Source organism: Opisthorchis viverrini, assembly GCF_000715545.1.
Source record: "Opisthorchis viverrini unplaced genomic scaffold opera_v5_100, whole genome shotgun sequence".
Taxonomy (NCBI): Eukaryota; Metazoa; Platyhelminthes; class Trematoda; order Opisthorchiida; family Opisthorchiidae; genus Opisthorchis; species Opisthorchis viverrini.
The window spans coordinates 598,156-617,150 of record NW_008751756.1 but is presented as its reverse complement, the minus strand read 5'-3'; the positions used below and the strand labels follow the sequence as shown (position 1 = coordinate 617,150).

General features: G+C 45.8%; 1 protein-coding gene across 1 annotated transcript in view; it reads right to left on the bottom strand.

Annotated features, from left to right (window-relative positions):
• T265_05352 (hypothetical protein) overlaps positions 1-18,379 on the bottom strand; it is a gene marked incomplete at both ends in the record, with an annotated part of 65,690 nt that extends 47,311 nt beyond the window's left edge. Inside the window, 8 exons of the mRNA XM_009170343.1 lie at positions 1,381-1,586; positions 5,507-5,572; positions 11,159-11,290; positions 11,571-11,982; positions 15,941-16,048; positions 16,070-16,149; positions 16,195-16,264; positions 18,237-18,379. Coding sequence (XP_009168607.1) covers positions 1,381-1,586; positions 5,507-5,572; positions 11,159-11,290; positions 11,571-11,982; positions 15,941-16,048; positions 16,070-16,149; positions 16,195-16,264; positions 18,237-18,379 — 1,217 coding nt within the window. The remainder of the gene's footprint in view (positions 1-1,380; positions 1,587-5,506; positions 5,573-11,158; positions 11,291-11,570; positions 11,983-15,940; positions 16,049-16,069; positions 16,150-16,194; positions 16,265-18,236) is intronic.
• Between the last annotated feature and the right edge of the window lie 616 nt (positions 18,380-18,995).

Here is an 18,995-nt window from a genome sequence, read left to right as displayed (position 1 = left end):
TATATATATATATATATATATATAACTAAACGAACTTTATGGTTGCACGGCAGTGAAGCATCAGTGCCAACACTGATGTTTCTGTCATTGATGATGATGATGATGAAGCAGAATTGGTCGCTTGCTTTTCTCAGACGGGAACGAAATGTGTAACAGATGCGGTCACGCCCTCTTCTATAGAAAATTATATCTCGTCTGATATTTGCAAAGTTCATCCAACCCTGAAAGCCAATTACACTGCTTTCCTTATTAAGTAATCTCCAAACAGGCGACAATCCCTTGAAGAAAGCTATTTTAGCGGCCAGTAAAATTGCAACTTTCAACCGATATCTGTAAAACGTTAGTTTTCAAACCATTTGAAAAAGTTCAGCGGTTAAAGCACTGGTCCACTGACCGAATAGTCAGTGGTACGAAGCCAAGTCTGACTTTCCGATTGTTTGTCTAGGTTTGGGCAGACTGGCAGTATCTCAACCCGAGTATTGTTTTATCACTGGGTTGAGTGTATGACCTGAGCAAGATTTTGTAACCTTGTTTCAGTCGGGGAAAAGTTCATCCATCGCCCAATGTCTACAGCGCGTGTGTGGATATGCTTCCTGAAAATCTCACCAAGTCCTCGGCTTCCGTAACGCGTTTGTGGGTTAGTCAAACAGATCCTATAGACTGATAAATTTTTGGTACAAAAAGATTATTTGAAAAGGACTCCAATAAGCCTGTTGTTGTGATGTCCCTCAACAAATTACGCGGCCAAGGCCCAGTTGGTCTGACTCCAGATAATTCCAGATAGTGGAAGTGTCGAAGTATTGGTAGCTCGGATTCGTTTATTAGTGGTTGATCAGATTATTGTGAATCTGTTCACTAAGCTTGCAAAAGTTTCATCACCAAACGAGGAGACATTAGTGTGTGTGTGTGTGTGTGGTTGGATGTGCCAACATCGGCAGACAGCTCAACGTCCTACTGGTCAACAACCACTTCAATGTATTTTCTATCCGTAGACAACAGCACACACACAGAGGACCTATGTTAGCTGCTGCTCCGACTAAAATCCAATATTCTGCGTAAAAACTCGATTTGAGAAGATACCCTTTTCGAACATCCCATGAATGTGCAGTACCCCTTCCTCCCGAGACAGGTGATGAAGCAACCGATCCAGAAGAGTACTGCTTGACCAGCGGGGCTGCTGTATATTCGAATCGGCGGATACCTCGTCCGATTCAAGCGTCCCGTTAACGCTGGCGTTACACCGGCCGTGGACGATAGGAGTTCTGTTGAGTTGCGAATGCCTTGACGACTGATCGAACGGACAGTTTATCTTCCTGTACACGAAAATAGTTGGTCGAGTTATTTAAAAATTTTCACCAATGCTCTACATTAGCAGCTCACCTTTCGAGGATATCAAGCAGCTTTGTAGCAGCGATGTACGTGAGGCCATCCTCAGTCATAAGCATCGCGTAGGGGCTGGTTGCAGGAAGTCCAGACTCAAACACAGTGCTTGAATCCGAATCCGGGCCAGCTAATGAATTATTTGACAAGTAATTTCGCAAATTACTGATCGACTGAACCAGGCAGTGTGCAACTGAGTCATGGATCTGTTCGGGAGGGCGAAAAATGATTGATTTGAAAATCCGAAAAATGGGCAGACTGTCGTTTAACACTGGAGGCAAAAACATTTACATAACAGAAAGCACTTTCTGTGTGCGCATTTTTTTACTGAAACAGATAGGCTACTACCGCACGCCATAGTAAAACACGGTAAACACGCCTCTTCATGTTTATTCCAAAATATCATAAAACCGTCTGAGCAAAACTGTCTGGTGGGATGATGAGCAAAGTACAATGCCAGGAATAAGTCGCTAGGGTGATTGTTCTGTTTGGTCAGACAAAGAGATCACCGCTGTCACTCAAAGCCCGGATACTGTGTCTATTCAGACCCTGCCGACAAGTTCTCCTTGTTTAAACCATGAGAGGAATCCCACCACAAACATCCCAATCGCCAATGACATAAATATCGGGTCGATTCAGTTGAGCTTTGCAGCCATGAGTTTGGTCATCCCAGTGGACGCCATGTGATGGTGTAAGATAAAACTAGGGCTTAAATAAACTTATCAATGGAGATGTGAGAAGTGAATGAGTTAGGAGTCAGTACAATAAAAGAATAAATACACACCAAACCACTGTCAAGCTAAAACCGAACACTAAACGGCTTTGCGTGAATCGCGGGAACCCCAACAGGGTGAAACTCACGAGAGAGCATGGCCCGCATCTAGGTTTTAGTTTTCGTGTCAAGCTTGTGACATAATTCAATGGGAAAGCATCACTGGGTATATGAGGCACATGACTAAGCCACAATTTATGCAGTCAGTTCAACCGATCAGCTGGACAAGTGGATGCATGTATGCTGATTGTTGATACCCGTAATCCCATGTTCCAACGGTACACGTGGAATACTTCAAAGACACCGATGACCGAAACTGGCAGCCATGTTTGAAGGCCATGAAACAGCACCGCGGTGTTGTACTTATACCGGGTCGTCGCTACTACTTGTTCCTTATAAGGATTGTCGAAATGTCGGTAGCTAATGTGCGTCTACTGATTGTTCATCAGGTGGCCACTGAGCTGTTCGCCGAGTTTGGCATGCGGCTTGCAAATGTTTTCTCAATAATCGAGGAAACATCGTCATTGTGCATTCACGGTACCTCTTACACTGATCACGAGACATCTGAAAACTAACTTCCAAGTTGGGTGAAGAAATCAACAGTCACCTGAAAAGCAACCAACGCAGCGGACGTGGAGTTTTCCAACATTCAACTGTTTGGCAACGGTTCCGCTAAAAGAGATCCAACCAATTAACCAAACGGACTCAGTGATGACCCTCCTAGTTATGCCACGTCGTTTGGCACTCTACCGGTGAGAAATACACTCCCCACTACCTATGGAGCAGCTCTCGGTGTGCTCCTAGTGCCCGATGCATAGCGCTGATCACAACAAGCCGATGCTTCAGTTATGTGTGGGACCATACGGCCAATGCAACCAACCTGATAGTGTCCAGTGCCTGATTAAAGGTAGCCATCTGTTAACAGCAAAAAAACACCGGTCACATCCAGTAGATAGACAGGGTATGGTTGTAACGTTTTGTTATACAGCGCTGTTAAATAAGCATACACCATAAATTCGCGATGACACCCGGTAGTGACCACTTTTTCAGTCCATAGTGCTATCTGTCATGTTACATCGTTCTGATATCCTAACGTCAATCAAGTGATTGGGTTACTGAAACGTTTTTCCCCAAAAGTCATCATCATTATTGTCGGCTGTAATAACCCCGTTACTGGTCGTACAGTGGCTATAGCTGCCACAGTTTCGTTAACCGATTATTCGGGGAGGTAGGATAGGTAGCTGCGCATCGGAGGCGGGAGATGATAAATTAGTGCATAAATCCAGCACTGTCAGTGAACTGTCAAGAGGGGGGTTGGGAAGGCAGCTTGGGTGCATGAGCGTCATTGAAGGCGCGACCATGCGCGACAATGTTTCTAACCATTGATATGGCCCGTCTCGGGGTCTCCACCCAGGAAGACGGCAATGACCAGCGCAGCTGAGTTTGCTGGTAATGACTTTTATCCTTCGCTGCCGGCTCTCTTCCACTCCGCACGTAGTTGTGCAAAAAGAGCCCTTCGAGGAAGTCGGTCGACTGGCATACGCAGCACGTGGCCAAGCCAGCGCAACCTGTGCAGTGTGATCCGTTCATCTATCGAGGGTGAGTTATTTCTCCCAAATACCATTCGACGTACTTCAGAATTACTGATCCGGTGTTCCCACCAGATTCGGGCAATGCTCCGAAGACATCGATGCTCAAACACTGGAAACCTTTTGACGTCCCCGGCGCTCAGCGTCCAGGTTTCTGATCCATATATTAATATGGAACGTACCGCAGCACTGTAAACTCGACCCTTGACAGAGAAGCTGATGTCACGTCTACACCACAAATGATGCAGGTTCACAAAAGCTTCGCCGTCCTTCCCAATCGGGATGAAAATATTGTCTTTCGCGAGACCGCCGGGACTGATACAGCTGTCCAGGTAAACATATTTGTCTACTACCTCAATCGGTTCATCCGCAGGCATGAGGCTAGGGTTCGAGCCCACCCAGTCTTGCAGTAGCACTTTACACTTCGCAGGTGCGAAGCGTATGCCAAACCGTGAGGCAGAATTATTTAGATTATTTGATTTAATACCGTTTGCATTACCAAGGGGTAAAATCCGAGAAGAGTTATGTCGTCTGCGTACTCGATATCTGTGAGCGGACGCCCCGTGAGCACCTCGACTCCGCAAGCATTAGAGTCTGGTAGTGAGTCTTCCATGATTGCATCAATGACGGAGTTGAAGAGGAAAAATGAAAGAGGACATCCCTGTCGGACACCACTTGATGTGGTGAACTCAGGCGGGAGCTTCTGTAGAACTTGGAAGTTGGACTGGGGAGAGGTCTACAGCATCAGTTCGCCGGCTAACCCCTGATGTAATCAGAAAAGTTTGGTTTCGTCTCACCTCTTCGGAAGAAAGATCCAAGTGTCAGTTAACCGTTGGATAAAAAGAGAGAGATGAAATGGAATTCAACGTAACACGGTATCTACCGCGCATGGAAAGCGAGTATATTTTATTCATGGCCTCGAGAAGTGACGGAAACGGCAGCGCAGAATAAAGACTGTCCTTGTACGACAACCTACCGGGTTTTCGTTAGTAAAATTGTCCCTCGCTAATAATGAATTGCACGACAAATTTGGAATATTGCGCCCTAGCAAAGTAGCATATCAGCCGTTGGCGACCGGAATTCGGGCTTGAGTAAGACCATGTATTGATCATGAGGAGACCATTAGGTCACAGGAACTGAGGTAGGATTAGTTTAGTTGAAAATTTAGTCCAATCTCTCGGACGATCATTCTACTGAATTCATCGATTTTCCTATTTTTAACATTCCGAGTACTCAGCAGACCGGGTTAGTCTACTGAGCCCAAACCAATGTTGGTGCACTGGTGAGTGGGTGTGGACACGCCAGCTGGTTGGCTATACTTGTCTGGCTTGTTCTAACGCGCTTCACAATGGTGACCACTCACACAGGTGTCCGTAAAACAACACTCGATCATGATTGGCCGAGCCAAGTGAAATTTCTGCCGCTTCTATTGACCTAGCGTGACCTAGCTAGCGTTACTTTCGTCGTATCGCCATACTTTGCGAGTAGGACTATGAGGTTAACTCGCAGAGTGAGAAGTGTTCCTGTATCGTTCTGCGCAGTCCAATTATTGTGTCGTAACACCGGAACGATGTATAGCCGACAATTCAGTTTCGTCCCATTTTGTGGAATTTCTTGAGGTGTAACAGTCTTAAAAATAAACACGACCGGCCTACGCGCAACAGGTAGCATAAATCAGACCGTATTCTCTACCAGTATCGTGAAATGAGGACGCGTATCAAATTTACACCAGACGAGTTCCACGGGTAGAAAAAATATCAGTTACCTGCCAGGGCTTATCGGGGGAGAAACCGTCAACCAGCCTTGTCACAAGTCCATCCGCAACAAACCACTGGAAGTGAAGAATGGAATAACACACAAGTTAGCCAAATTCACAGGAGTACCGTAATTATGAGCATGGTGGTAACGTCCACGGCCAGTAGAAATGAGACTCACCAGGGTTACACAGACAGAAGATTCTGAAATGCCATTGCGAACCCTAACACCATACCAATTATAAGGTTGACCAAAACTCTTCGACAATCTACCAAGGACTACACTCTACTTGGATTTCACCAAGTGAAGCTGATCAGTCTGAACCTGTTCTACCAAGGTCAAGTTAACCTAAGCGGAAAAGATGAGAAGTACTGTACGACTGCTTCTTCAGAACCTGGCTCTGGTTAGATGCTTGCGAAGAAAAGGTAGTTAGCAGATGATCACTGCTTCCGGTCGTGCATCCTTTGATTGGGTTGGTGATTCCAAGCAGGAACTTGCAAGATGGAACCTGAAGACCTTGCAACTGGTTACGGAATAAATGCAATCTGCTGAGAGAAAGAAAAATACCCCCAGGAAAAGCCTATTGGTCTGATAACATGGGTGAAAACACAATTTGTGTAGAACAGTCCATGAAGTTGTGGAGGTCCCGAAAAATAATCAAAAATGAGTCATGTGATGTGAACTGGTTAGAGTGTACAACGCTGCATGTTGTAATTGTGGATTATCCAACCAGATGACTAGTCACCTATAGTTGGGGTTGGGCGGTCTGTAGCTCGTGACTCCCAACTAGCGGTTGCACAAAGATTCGCGGCTCTTCAGCACAGGCAGACCCGGTCCAGCTAAATTAAACCTAAAACTGAAAGCTCTTGCTGTGGTCTTTGGTATGCGGCTGAATGACTGAGACATTCTTCTAAACGCACCTGAACTCGAGATTGCGTAACCATACCACATGACTAAGAACACGTGGGTTGGCAGCCGAAATCCGCGTTGATGGCGGAACACACCATACACGATCGACTCATCATATCCCTGGGAAACTCGTCCAAAACTATCACGACTGCAAGAGTTATCGGTTGAAAAGTTGAGATCTACCCAGTCGAATAATTACCGTTCTCCAGAAAGCAACTCACGCAGTAATAAACATTTCAACCGTGACTTAAGGTTGAAGGAAAGTCTGTGGTTCGAATTAAACCCTGCCTTCACGATGGCCCCTGTCTGTGTCAACCTAGCCAGACGCAATTCTTCGAGTAGGCAGGATAGGCTCACATGGCATCAACTGATTTCTGATCGAGAAGGCAATTCAAAATCTCCTGAAGAGGGACGCCACATCTGTGTTGGATCACCAACGGACCATGGAGTTCAGTTTTTTTGGAGCATCCGTAACACTAGGAGTGAAAAAGCTGTAAGGTAGTCTTTTGAGCATCTGGTAGCTAGCAAGGTAATTCCAAGGTGAGTAATTAGTGCCTGTTTCTTTGGATATATATAAAATTCGAAATCTGAGTCGCGAACTCTGACAGACTTTGCCAGGCTGATGCCCTAGTTCGTCATTCACAAAAATGAATCCAAGCATGTTGCCCTTGACTCACATACCCAACAAAATGCCCACCCCATTGAGATTACGGAGCGCCCTTCCTAGATCGCAAGTGAAAAAGAAGGAACCCAGCGGTTTAGGAGCATGATGGGATGTGATGGATCAGTGGCGTCTTGTGTGCATACTTCGGAGACACGTAACACATAAATTTTTGGGAAAAAAGAGTTGGATTGCTCCACAAGGAGTACAAACATTAGGCACTGTATAATCTATATTTTTCAGGGTGTGGGACTGGAAATAGACGCTGAATTTATTTTTAAAAAACCGTTCAGCTGTCGCACCCTTTCGGTGCCTAACTGCCATGCCACCTGAAGGCTGGGATACTGCCAGGTTGCCAAGCCCAGACAGGGAAAGTCAAGAGGCATAGGTCGGGTTCGAACCACGGACCTTCCGGTTTAGTAAATTCGCGCTCTAACCACTTGGGCCTTCTCGCCCAAAGTTAGAAAAGGACGGAGTTATTAGAAGGGATTATAATGATCATGGAACTAGTAAGCGAAAAAGACTGGCCACCGTTCCTACGCTGCCAAGACAGGTGTTGATTCCCGTTGCCCAGGCCGAAGAGAGGTTAGGGTATCCCACACCCAAAAAACGGCAGAATGAAGGTTTCTATTCTGGCCCTCGCTTCCGACTAAGCAATCTGACCTGCGAGATGGTGTGGTTCCATGCCTCACCAAGCGGAAACGCTCGTCACCGACAGGAAACACCTCGCTGCTTTCACATTGCTATTCCAAAGTACAGTACGACTTTCGACAAATACTCTCATTTGCAGGCCAATTCGGTTGTGACGGGAGACTCAACTGAATCCAATTGGATCTCCCAAAAAGGGTGAGTCCTGTCCTGAACTGTCGAAAACGTCTCAGCAAGCTCATGGGTAATGTGTTACGTTCTCTTGACTGCCCGCAATAGGATTACCTGTAGTACGGACGATCACGGCTCTTTGTCCAGCCTTCTTAACATTGTTGTGCTTTGGGGAATGGAGAGCCAGTCTGTGAAATAACTGCACCATTCAAACCCGACCAGGTAGCAGCCCTTGACAGGATGTGAGCTTTTCAATTAGCCAATGTCCGCCGCACTTGGAGAGCAGTGATGGTAATTCATCCGGTCCAGGGGGTTTGCAACGCTTTTGACCTTGAGTGCCTCGCATAGTGGGTCAGTAGCAATTGACCACGTCTCATGAGGGACAGCAGAGGGCGTAGATATTTATCAGCGAGGCTCATTGAGCTGTTATCGAAGCGTAAAAGTGAAATTCAGACCTGATCCGACATGCCACTTCCCTGTGGTGTCACTGAGATTGTTGTTTTAAGCCAGTATCTCTCCGGAATTTGAGTGTTGCAAGAGGCGGCTACGACTTCCATTACAGAGACTCCGTCCCATTTGAGTGACATAATAGGCTATTCTTACCTTCAGACGGACAGACAGCTGTATTCACAGGTCGGGTGGCACACGCTGCCACGCCACAAATGCTTCCAAACGACCGGTTAATATCGAGCGCCTGTTTGTGCGATTAATACATCGGCACAATAAGAGGCTGGGTTAATGCGGTGGGTGGGTATACCAGTAGAAGATGGCGTGGTCGAGGCGAATACTAGCTCATCCAACCAATTATGTACAATCAACGCGCCTAGGACAGCGCTAGATTCATTCACTAAATTTAATGACCAAAGCATGGTCAAATCTTCCTGTGTGCAGCCTTACCACCGATAACTTATCGCGATGCGAGTGACCAGTGTCCAGAAGTTCGACAAAGGTCTACCATAAGTGCCCTCCATTGTCACTGCATCTACAAGCATCAGTGTACCGACCATCTAACCCATTCTCATTCGGGCCTAGAACACAAAATCAGATATCTAAATTTGTAGCTGACCTCCCAAAGTTGCATGTCCTGTGGAAAAGAACGTCCAATGGTGTGCAGAACTCATCCTTGATTGGGTTTTGGTTACCATCAGCTGGCGAACAGTTACAACGAATAGTCTTGCCACTAGCGAATAATCACGCGCTACAGTGCACTACACAATGCACTTCGTCTTGCCGACAAGGTTTTAAAAAGCCATCGGAATTCTTACCAGACGGTACTGCTTGCTTGAAAGGAGCTGGGACAGGATACAGCAAACGAGGGTATCATCACCATCAAAGGGATTTGCTTAATGGACACCTTTGATCCCTCCAACACTTCCGCCATGTATTGGTCGGGCTTTTTCGAGAAATGCTGAAAGTGACGCCGGCACTAGCTGTGTGAAGTACACACATCTATCATGAATCTCGTAGACTAAACCACGTTTCCGCGCGAATTCGCTACTCTTTGATCTGTTTTCTGTCCTCTGGATTTGTCAGATCAGACAAAGATCAACAGTGTCGATACCCCGTCTGCCTAGCAATTGGGATTGTCTACTTCTTTTCAGACAACAAACCTTGATTTTACCACCGTTAGGAAAACGTCAACATTCGGTCTACCTGCAATATCAAAAAAAGTTCACCTACAGCGTGTGCAGCACATACCAACCACACACACACACAATTCGTTGATGTTTAGACACTTTTATCGCTGATAAGCTATGACATTTGGTTAATACCTGACTAGATAGTTCTCTGATTTCTTTTATCTGAATGAGTATATCTAGTAAGTAGTATAGGTCGAGAAAACGGCATACCTTTTAACTAGTTTGCAGCCCATTCTCATACCGAAAAAGTCCGGTTGATGGAAGTGTTGTGAGTTTAGTATAAAGCACTGTCACACATAAACATAACCCTCAGGCAGTACCGACTGCCGAAATTTAGGATCCAGGTCATACGGACACCGTTACCATCAGACGGAACGAGTTAAATATTGATGACCAAACGCTGACGCAGTACGTAAGGTGTACAATACCCAATCGGTCTGTACTACCGTACGGGTTCGATCAGTCAAAAATACAGTCAGGTGGGCGGAACACGCACGGCCGGCGTGAATATCCTGATCGTTGTGTTTCACGTGCGCGCGCCTGTTCGCGCTATTTCTTGGTCGCTGCGTCGTATAACAACGCATGTGGGACCGATTTGTCGATCAATAACGTGGGTGCGAATACGGAGGGAACAACCTACACTTTACGGAAATTCGTGAGCGTTGTCGCTGCGATGTCTTTTGTTGGTACGTTATTGAAGTCACTGAAACAGGTAACTTGGCAAACAATTAATATAACCTAAGAAGGTAGTCAAATTAAGCATAAATTGGCACACATCAAATGCTTCAAGCGAACCGCTTCTCAGAAGGTCGTCGTTTTGAAGTGCACTTCACTAAAGAAGCCTCCTCGAGAGAAACTACCCCCTTTGATGGGTTCGTGAAGGTGGTCTCCTCAGAAGTGATCGCTGTATAAGATTCACCCAGTCAGGAGAACAGTCACCCAGTCACAGAAACTGAGGTGTCGTTTGAAAGATGGATTATGCAGTAAGACCGCTGAAATCCAATCTCAGCGCCATCCATATATCTATGCGGTGGTTTTGAATAGTGTTACAGAGACAATGCAGGAAAAGTTTTCCAGTTCTCCTGAACGGAACAACTGCTGTGGTCTAAGAATGACATTGAGATTGAAAAAAAAACGAGGGAAGGGCTGAAATGCTTCACGATAAAAACGACTATATATGTATTGAAGCAATCCACGAAAACTGGTCATTAAACGCGATGGCATACCACTACTTTCGTTTTCTTCGGGGATTATCGGTCCCCGAAATGTGAAACGATCGGTACCGAACCTCAACGGCCATTTGGTCGCAGGTCATAGGTGAAAAATCAAAGAAAACAGTGGGCTGTCTTCGGATTTTGAGAGACGTATTGCTCATTTCCATAATGGAATCCGGAAGCACCACAGGTACTGAAAAAGGCAACAATGTGAGATCCGTTTCGTCCTAATTTCACCGCCCAATTCTACACGAATCACTAGTAACGTACTACTTTTGCCGGCTTATGTTCTGAACGGTATTTGGGATAAACATGTGCTTCATAAAAATTAAAATGGCTGCACAGACCGCACGACAGATTACATCGAATGAAAAATAGCGGCAAAAGGGAGACGCGAAAGAACACTTAAAAACGCTGACCTCGAGAACTAACTGCTGGGATCCACGTTCCTGTTGGGCTAACTGGAGCAACAAGTCGGGCATTGCAGTCAAATCAAAACGGGAGAGAACACGTTCCAACAGATTGGGAGAAGCCCGAAGGTAAGGGATTACCTAAACATAAAAAGGAAAACAATCTGAATGGTAGAATCAAGAGGAATGAGACAAAAAATACCGTTACTGTTAAGACTTGTGGTGAGATATGCCTCCAACTAGTATAAAAACTGGTCCATGACAAGTGGAGACTGATAGTAGCCTCGGAAGTTGACCACACTGAGGTTGCTGAGAGCTGAAATATGGAAAAGCTAAGCTGGTGTGTCCAGCGAAGCAGCAGTATAAAGAAGACATCCAAGAACGGTTGACCAAGTAAAAAATAGAAATATAAAAAACGTACCTCCTGTCCACGCTGCCCCGCCAAGTGAACCAAAACCCGTGATACGAAACTGGCCGTCAGTGGATTCAACGGAGCATCGAGTGCACCCAGCAAACGATCAAGACGTGGACGACGTTCGCAGTTGCTTGGTGTTGACGATTGCGTTTTGTGTTCCGAACTATTAGCAGATTCATTTTGGGCTATGCCATTTGATGTAGGACCACTGGAGAGTTCACCGGAGTTTTTCGGGACCGAAGTTGCTTCACGATCAGCTGCAGGAGCGGACTCACTGCCTGGTGGATCTATGACCATTGTGTCCAGTTCGGCAGTTGCCGTTGGGTCGTCCGACTGATGCGTGGAAGTGGGCTGAATCAGTGCGTCCAGCAACTGACCGATTTCACAAGTCATAATCTCACAGGCTAGGCTTGGTTCGCTTTGTGAGTGACAAAAACAGAGTGCAATATGTACGCTGGAGTTAACAGATTAGTCTGCATATTCGTCCCTCTGCTTTAATTCACTACCCAGGACATTACCAAAATCGACTGGATCAGACACAGGATAGAACCATGTGTATGTTACGATAGACTCATCAACTTCTGCTTATCACAGAAGATTTCAAAACAACACGAAAAGTGTGAATAATCTGACCCAATTACATAAGTCGAATCTGTAAAACAAAAATCGGAGATTGAGAATAACCAGTAAAGACACCGGTGTCTTCGTGACAGAGTGACGAAAATAGCCTGGATACGTTCTGCAACCGAAAACTTTGTTACACAAGAATGCGCTGGGTCGGGGCAAACAAACAGCTCACTGAATCCATTTACCCCATCTACTAGGACGTTGTCATACCAACCCGTGGTTACGGTGACACGTGGTGTTAAGCAATGCCAGATACGGTCGCATTCTTCCCATGAATATTTGGATACAGACGTGAGTGACAGCCAATGAAAGGTGGTTTAAGAATGTAGCGAAGTAAACAGTGTTGAGTGATAGGCTCACCTCTAGTGAGTCACCGGAAAACATTGACTAAAGTAACTTCTGGTTCTGGTCGCCCAAAAGCTTCTTCACGACCTAAGGCTGTGCAAAAAGAGGCGAGCATTAAACCTCCATGGATAAGTAATAAATATATGAGTAAACTGTTTATCCGTCGAGGTTCAGAGCTTTCATCTTGCTGCACAGAGTGAACTGTTTTTCAGCTTGAGCTCGCTATGAAGCCTCTTGGCGATAAAAACCTACAAAGCGAGTGCTCAAACAACAGCCCTGCTTAAGAGAACCAATATAGGTCGTTTCGTTTGCGCCGAATACTGATTTCGATTCCAGCACAGTCCCCGCTTGAACAGTAGTCCCGCACATACTTTATCGTCCACCCCAGCTTTCATAGAACGTAATATTCCATGGGAAGCCCCCGTCTACTGCGATGGTTATGGTAAACCGAGAATGAACGCAATGGTAAATTGAGAGGCCAGTATAGCTTTTGAAAATCCCTGAAAATTCGCCATAAATCTCTTGCCTTATCTTGTCCTCAGCGCCAGTCCATGTCATCAACACTGTGTCAGTCCACAGTGTGCTATGCACTAGTCACAAACAGCAATACTGAGTAAGTGAAGTGAAGAACCTTCCGGTGGTTTGTTTCTTTTAACAATAGTCACGCCTAGAAGGAATGCCCATTTGAAACTAGGCGATCGCAGTGCCAGGATAGTTGGGATTTTTCGGTTGAGCCGCTCGACAGCTGAAAACGTGATGTGGATTTCGTGATTGAGGGACGAGAAGCACTATGTCCAATCTAAACCGTTGATCGGCTGCCCTAAGCTATTGGGTGAACAACTTTCGAAAGTAGTTAGCATATGATCAACGAGTTAACCTCACAAAATGGGTTGCGGTGACCATAACAAGTCATTCTCAAGCGTAAGGACTACTGGCCTCCTCCATCTTGGCAGCAACGATTCACAGAAGACAAGCTCATGACTTGGAAATAATGCGCGAAGGCCCTGAAGAAACGCTTTGGACATGTTGTCAGCTACCGTTCCCTGTATACGGATTTCGGAGATACCGGATGATGTTATTCATGTGCCAAACTTATTGCCCCCAATGATTTATTGTCCCATAACCCTGATCTAGTTAACTGCATCGCCGTCTGCGAAACGTAACTGCCTTCGCTCTTCCCCCATCGAATGAGGCCAGTCTGCGGGAATAAGATGGAATCGGATGTCACATGAAGTGACCAACCCAGATGCAAATGAGTGGAACAGAAAGTAGAATTAATTCGATGCGATGCCCGTCAAACAAACTGTTGAGCGAATTACAGGCTAGCTTGACCGAACGCAGAAGGTCTCGGAGTAGTGCATCTCTAGTTTCAACCTTACAGCGAGAAATTTGTGCTACAGACTGATACATGGATGACGAGCTGGACTGCTGGTTGAAATTCCAGTCCATAGTAGTGGACTTCAGAACTTTTGTACACTTGATTTGAACTTGAAGGCGTCTTCTTATGCTGTTGCGTGGAAAAGTAAGAAAAGATGCGAGCAGTCAATATAACAGAGGTCTCACAACCTCGCCCACGCCATCAATAGGGGGAAGTGATCAATAAAAAACAGCAATGCTGTGAGCTTACAGGCAAACTAAAAAGCAGGTAATTTTATTCCGGCTGTTCAGTAAACAGCTCGTTTTCACATGTGCGGTTTTGACTTATAGGAAGCTAAGTGGACTCCGGGAGAATGATGTTCTGCGTTCTGCGAAAAGCATTAACAATGCAGTTAAGTTCGGCCTTCCATTCTGTCATCTAGGTCGGGTAGGTGATGGGTGATGGGAGAGCCACGTCAGTGTCGAAGCTGACTGAACGGGCTTTAATACCGCTGCAATTGAGTTTAAACGCCACGCAACAATGATACCCGTTGATGATGAACTCCTCGTTGCAATTCACTTCAGCTCCGTCTTTCGCTACCCTTTTTTTCAAAATGGTAGGAAAAATAATCTGTTAACGATCGGCAGTTACAATCATACAACGATACTTACAAGGCAGCAATAATATGCACAAAAATTCACAAAAATTCAAGCCCCAAGCTGGATCCGTGGAGTGTTGGAGACCCCACCGGGAGAGGGTCAGTGCATTACAAAATTCTCCATTTGGACTCACAAACCGGCCGCGAAGTCATCCTCATCATTATTAGCTGTAAGAACCGCATACTTTTCGTACAGTGACTGCAGCTGCAACAATTTCGTCCTCCGATGATTTGGGGAAGCAGGGTAGGTAGCTTGGAGGCCGGAGCTGATAAATTGGTGCGTAAATATAAGTCTGTCAGTGGAATTTTAAGTGGCGAGGTTGGGAAGGGAGCTGTGCATTGAAGGCAATAGCTCGGATGCAAGAGTGCCATTGAGAGTGCGACTGGGCCTTGTCTGACAATGTGCACCGTCTCGGGGTCCCCATTTAGGGAGATGGCAATGACCAGCATAGCTGAGCTTGCTGGTAATAGTTATCAAACGTCGTTGCCAAGTTATTGTTTGACCGTCCCTGGCTCGTTCCCACCATTGGTTGTTCAAAAAGAAACCTTCGAGGAAGTCGGTCGACTGCAATTTCGTCCTCCGATGATTTGGGGAAGCAGGGTAGGTAGCTTGGAGGCCGGAGCTGATAAATTGGTGCGTAAATATAAGTCTGTCAGTGGAATTTTAAGTGGCGAGGTTGGGAAGGGAGCTGTGCATTGAAGGCAATAGCTCGGATGCAAGAGTGCCATTGAGAGTGCGACTGGGCCTTGTCTGACAATGTGCACCGTCTCGGGGTCCCCATTTAGGGAGATGGCAATGACCAGCATAGCTGAGCTTGCTGGTAATAGTTATCAAACGTCGTTGCCAAGTTATTGTTTGACCGTCCCTGGCTCGTTCCCACCATTGGTTGTTCAAAAAGAAACCTTCGAGGAAGTCGGTCGACTGGCATACGCAGCACGTGGCTGAGCCAACACAAATATGCAACGTGGCCAGTTCATCTATCGTGGACGAGTTATTTCTTCCGAACACCATAAAATGTATTTCAGCATTGCTTAACCAGTGTTCCCACCAGACTCGGGCAATGGTCCGAAGACATCGGTGGTCAAACACTGAAAGCCTTTTGACGTCCTCGGCGCACAGCGGCCACGTCTCTGAGCCGTATAGCAATATGGATAGTATTACAAATTCGACCCTTGACAGATAAGCTGATGTCACGCCTACGCCAGGTTCACGCAGTTCACAAAAGCTACCCTGGCCTTCCCAATCCGCTAATTCGTCAGTTAGGTTCGAATTGCATACCAAAACATGGATAGACCTAGGAAATTCATCCGCAAAGAGTTTCAGAAACCGATTGAATTACAGGAGACAAGTTGAACGAAGTAAAAAACAGCAGTTGTGACGAAACCTACCGGTACAAGCATTTATCAAACTCCTCTGAGACACACGGTTGGCTGATCAAGTCGACCAGGTAGTCTATATTATCATCCCGACAAAGACTAGATTGTGGGGAATAAAAACTGAGTCAAATAAGGACTTACAAATCAATCAATCGTGAATCCTTCTCCCTACACTTCTGGAGGACATTGTCATCATCTAACAATTCCTGTATAGTAAGATCCTGCGAATAATTGCAAGGTAAAATCTGTAACCGAGTTCAGCATACCGGTCGACTCAAGAGATCATCGATCAGGGACTGCGCGGCAATTGAAGACCAAAACATGATGAAAGTTAAGCTGAAACGTAGAGAGAGGAAAACAGCAGAACATATTGAGGACAAAGAGATTAACTGGATAAGTATTTTTCTTGTACCTCTACGCAGATAGAACGTGATCTCGACAACCAAACTTGGATATAAGCCACAACAATGTGACTCAGAAGCACCGAACGCGGACTCGTTACCGGCTGTTCCGGCATCATCCTTTCCCCCATAACTAAACCCTCGGAATCTGTGCTGTTCTGCTTCAACTAAGCAGAAAACGTGCGTGAAAAGCCGTCGCTCTCCCACAATTTCTCCAGATCGGTTCACCTTCTATCACTCGGAACAAATATATACATTTATACATGTATCATCATCATCATCGACAGCATAACAATGTATATATACATTTATATATACATATGTGCATAGTGGTTCCTTCCGAACTCGTCCCCCCTTCTGAGTAGGGACCTTTCACTCGAAATTAACACTTTTGACCCGGTTACGCGAAATGGACAGATGAGGGAATATCAAGAAGTCCAAAAGAGATCGGAAAATTTCGAAGCTTTTGACCCCACAACAAAGATCACTGCTTTCTTATGTCGAACAGTGCGCGTATCGTTTGGCAAAGCAACTAATTTCCAATTAGCTATGGAAATACCTTCCTAATGCTGACCAATGTGCAAAAGAGTGGCCCATATCTTGTGTGAACTCGGGCAAGTCATGAGATGTACCATGCGATGAGATCAACGGTAGTTTGCGTAAACTTTTCAGTCACCTTCAAGGGTTGTGAGCTTAGTCACCCGGTAGAAGCTCGACTTAGTTACTGCCAGCCCAAATGAATGACGCACGTCCTTGAAACTAACTTCAGCATCTCGACGACTGTTCCTGTCTAAGCTTGGGAAACCTGTCATCATCCTGACCCTCGTAACTCGTTCCGTTGGCATACGAGCTAGACACCGAAACAGTGCTACAGCTGAGCGATCAATCTAAGACTTACGGCCAAAAACTAACTAGGCCGTTTATTGAATGCATCTTCTTAAATCACATGTGTCCGCAAACTTTGCACCACAGTAGTAAAGTGGGTTATTCTGACGCCAAGTATTTATCTGATCCTCGTGTTACCACGCCAATTGCGCCAAGCAGTGCTCTGGTATGAGCCAGTTTCAGACTGGTCATAAAATAGTCCGTCTTTAGGGCAAAAGAAAATCAATTCTGACAATCGAAGTGCACTAGAACTCCAAAATACCGACAAGCAAGGTCATTTTCGGTCAGTTACGGATGCGGACCAATGATTGTCGGGTGGAAGCTAATCCTTTCATCGATGGGTCAAGTTCGCCTGCACGGGTGTGATTGCCGATCATATGCTGATAGTTCATGGAATTTTTACCACTTTATTGTAGAAAATGTTATTGAGGTGCACTAGAAACGATTAAATAAACACCTTAATCAGTGAGCGACAACAACAAACTGGGTTTGGGGAAGTTGCAGTGTCAGTTCCACTTAACGATGTCACGCAAACAGATTAGGCATTTAGCCCCTAGTAACAAACCAGGTTTTTTGCCCACCATACAAGAATTATAACTCAAATTGGGGAGGGCATTGTCTGTCTGATAAGCATCTAGTGGGGTAGAGGGTCTCATTAGATTTTGGGAATTCAGTGGTTGCTTTCAGGAATCTGACCCTCCTGACAAAAATTAACACATAGGAGACCAACAGATCGGTTTCAAAGCTTCATTTGGTTACCACAAATCATCACTATCGGAGAACACGAGTGCTCCACTGCCGCACAACCATGTCAACCAATTTGGATAGACTTATAATGGGGCGGGGAGATGGACCCGGGCCTGGCCTACAACAAATATCTGAATGAATCGTCACGAAGAGACTAGACTCTACTGTGGCGTGACGGATTGTGTACATCCGCGACCCATTGGGCTATACTGGGGAATATCCCGGCCACACACAGAGTTTCTCATAACAGGTCGGTCAATGGTTACAGGTCTGACTAACACAGTTTTCTGGTTCTCCAGGTTGGGGATTGGAACATGTGCGACAACTTGTTCCGCACATGTAATGCATTTTCATATTCCGCCAAACACCGCTGCTTTGCGGCTAGGCTTTTGAGCCAAAGGTTTTGGTTGAGGACCATAATCGTCCTCCTGTCTAGATGTGGGCGCCCTGATAATATTCCAGCCCACGTACAACCATGAACTGCACATATACAAATAAACTCATCTCACATCGGTCGTCGCGTGGTGCCATCAGCCGGGTCGCCTTACTCGCTGCATACAGCAGGGCCGGTAAGCGAAAACAGGCTACCGTTGATGACCCCCTTCTTTCTCTTTCACACACTTTTCCTTCCTTTCCTCCCCACCCCATTAATAACCTCTTGTAGACCCAGCACTTATGACTGATGACTCCGTTCGTCTTGCATCGGCTTTGAGTACAGCGTCTGCTCGTCTCATGGCGCCGACATCCTTAGGTATTCTATAGAGGAGAATGTCGGTAGGTCAGGTAGCGTAGATGTACGCACAACTACGCACTGATGATGTCACCTCGATTGGTGATGAAACGTTTGCAACCAAATTGCCCAGCTCAGCGAACAAGCCAACGACCATCCTTAGGTATCTCCAAATCAAACTCCAAACCTCGACGTCCTGTCTACCTGGCTGCCTTCAATGACCGCAATTTGAAACAAAAAGAACAACAAGCTGCTATTGCACTCACATTGGGCTCGCTTGGCATTGATGTGTGCTGTCTCAGGA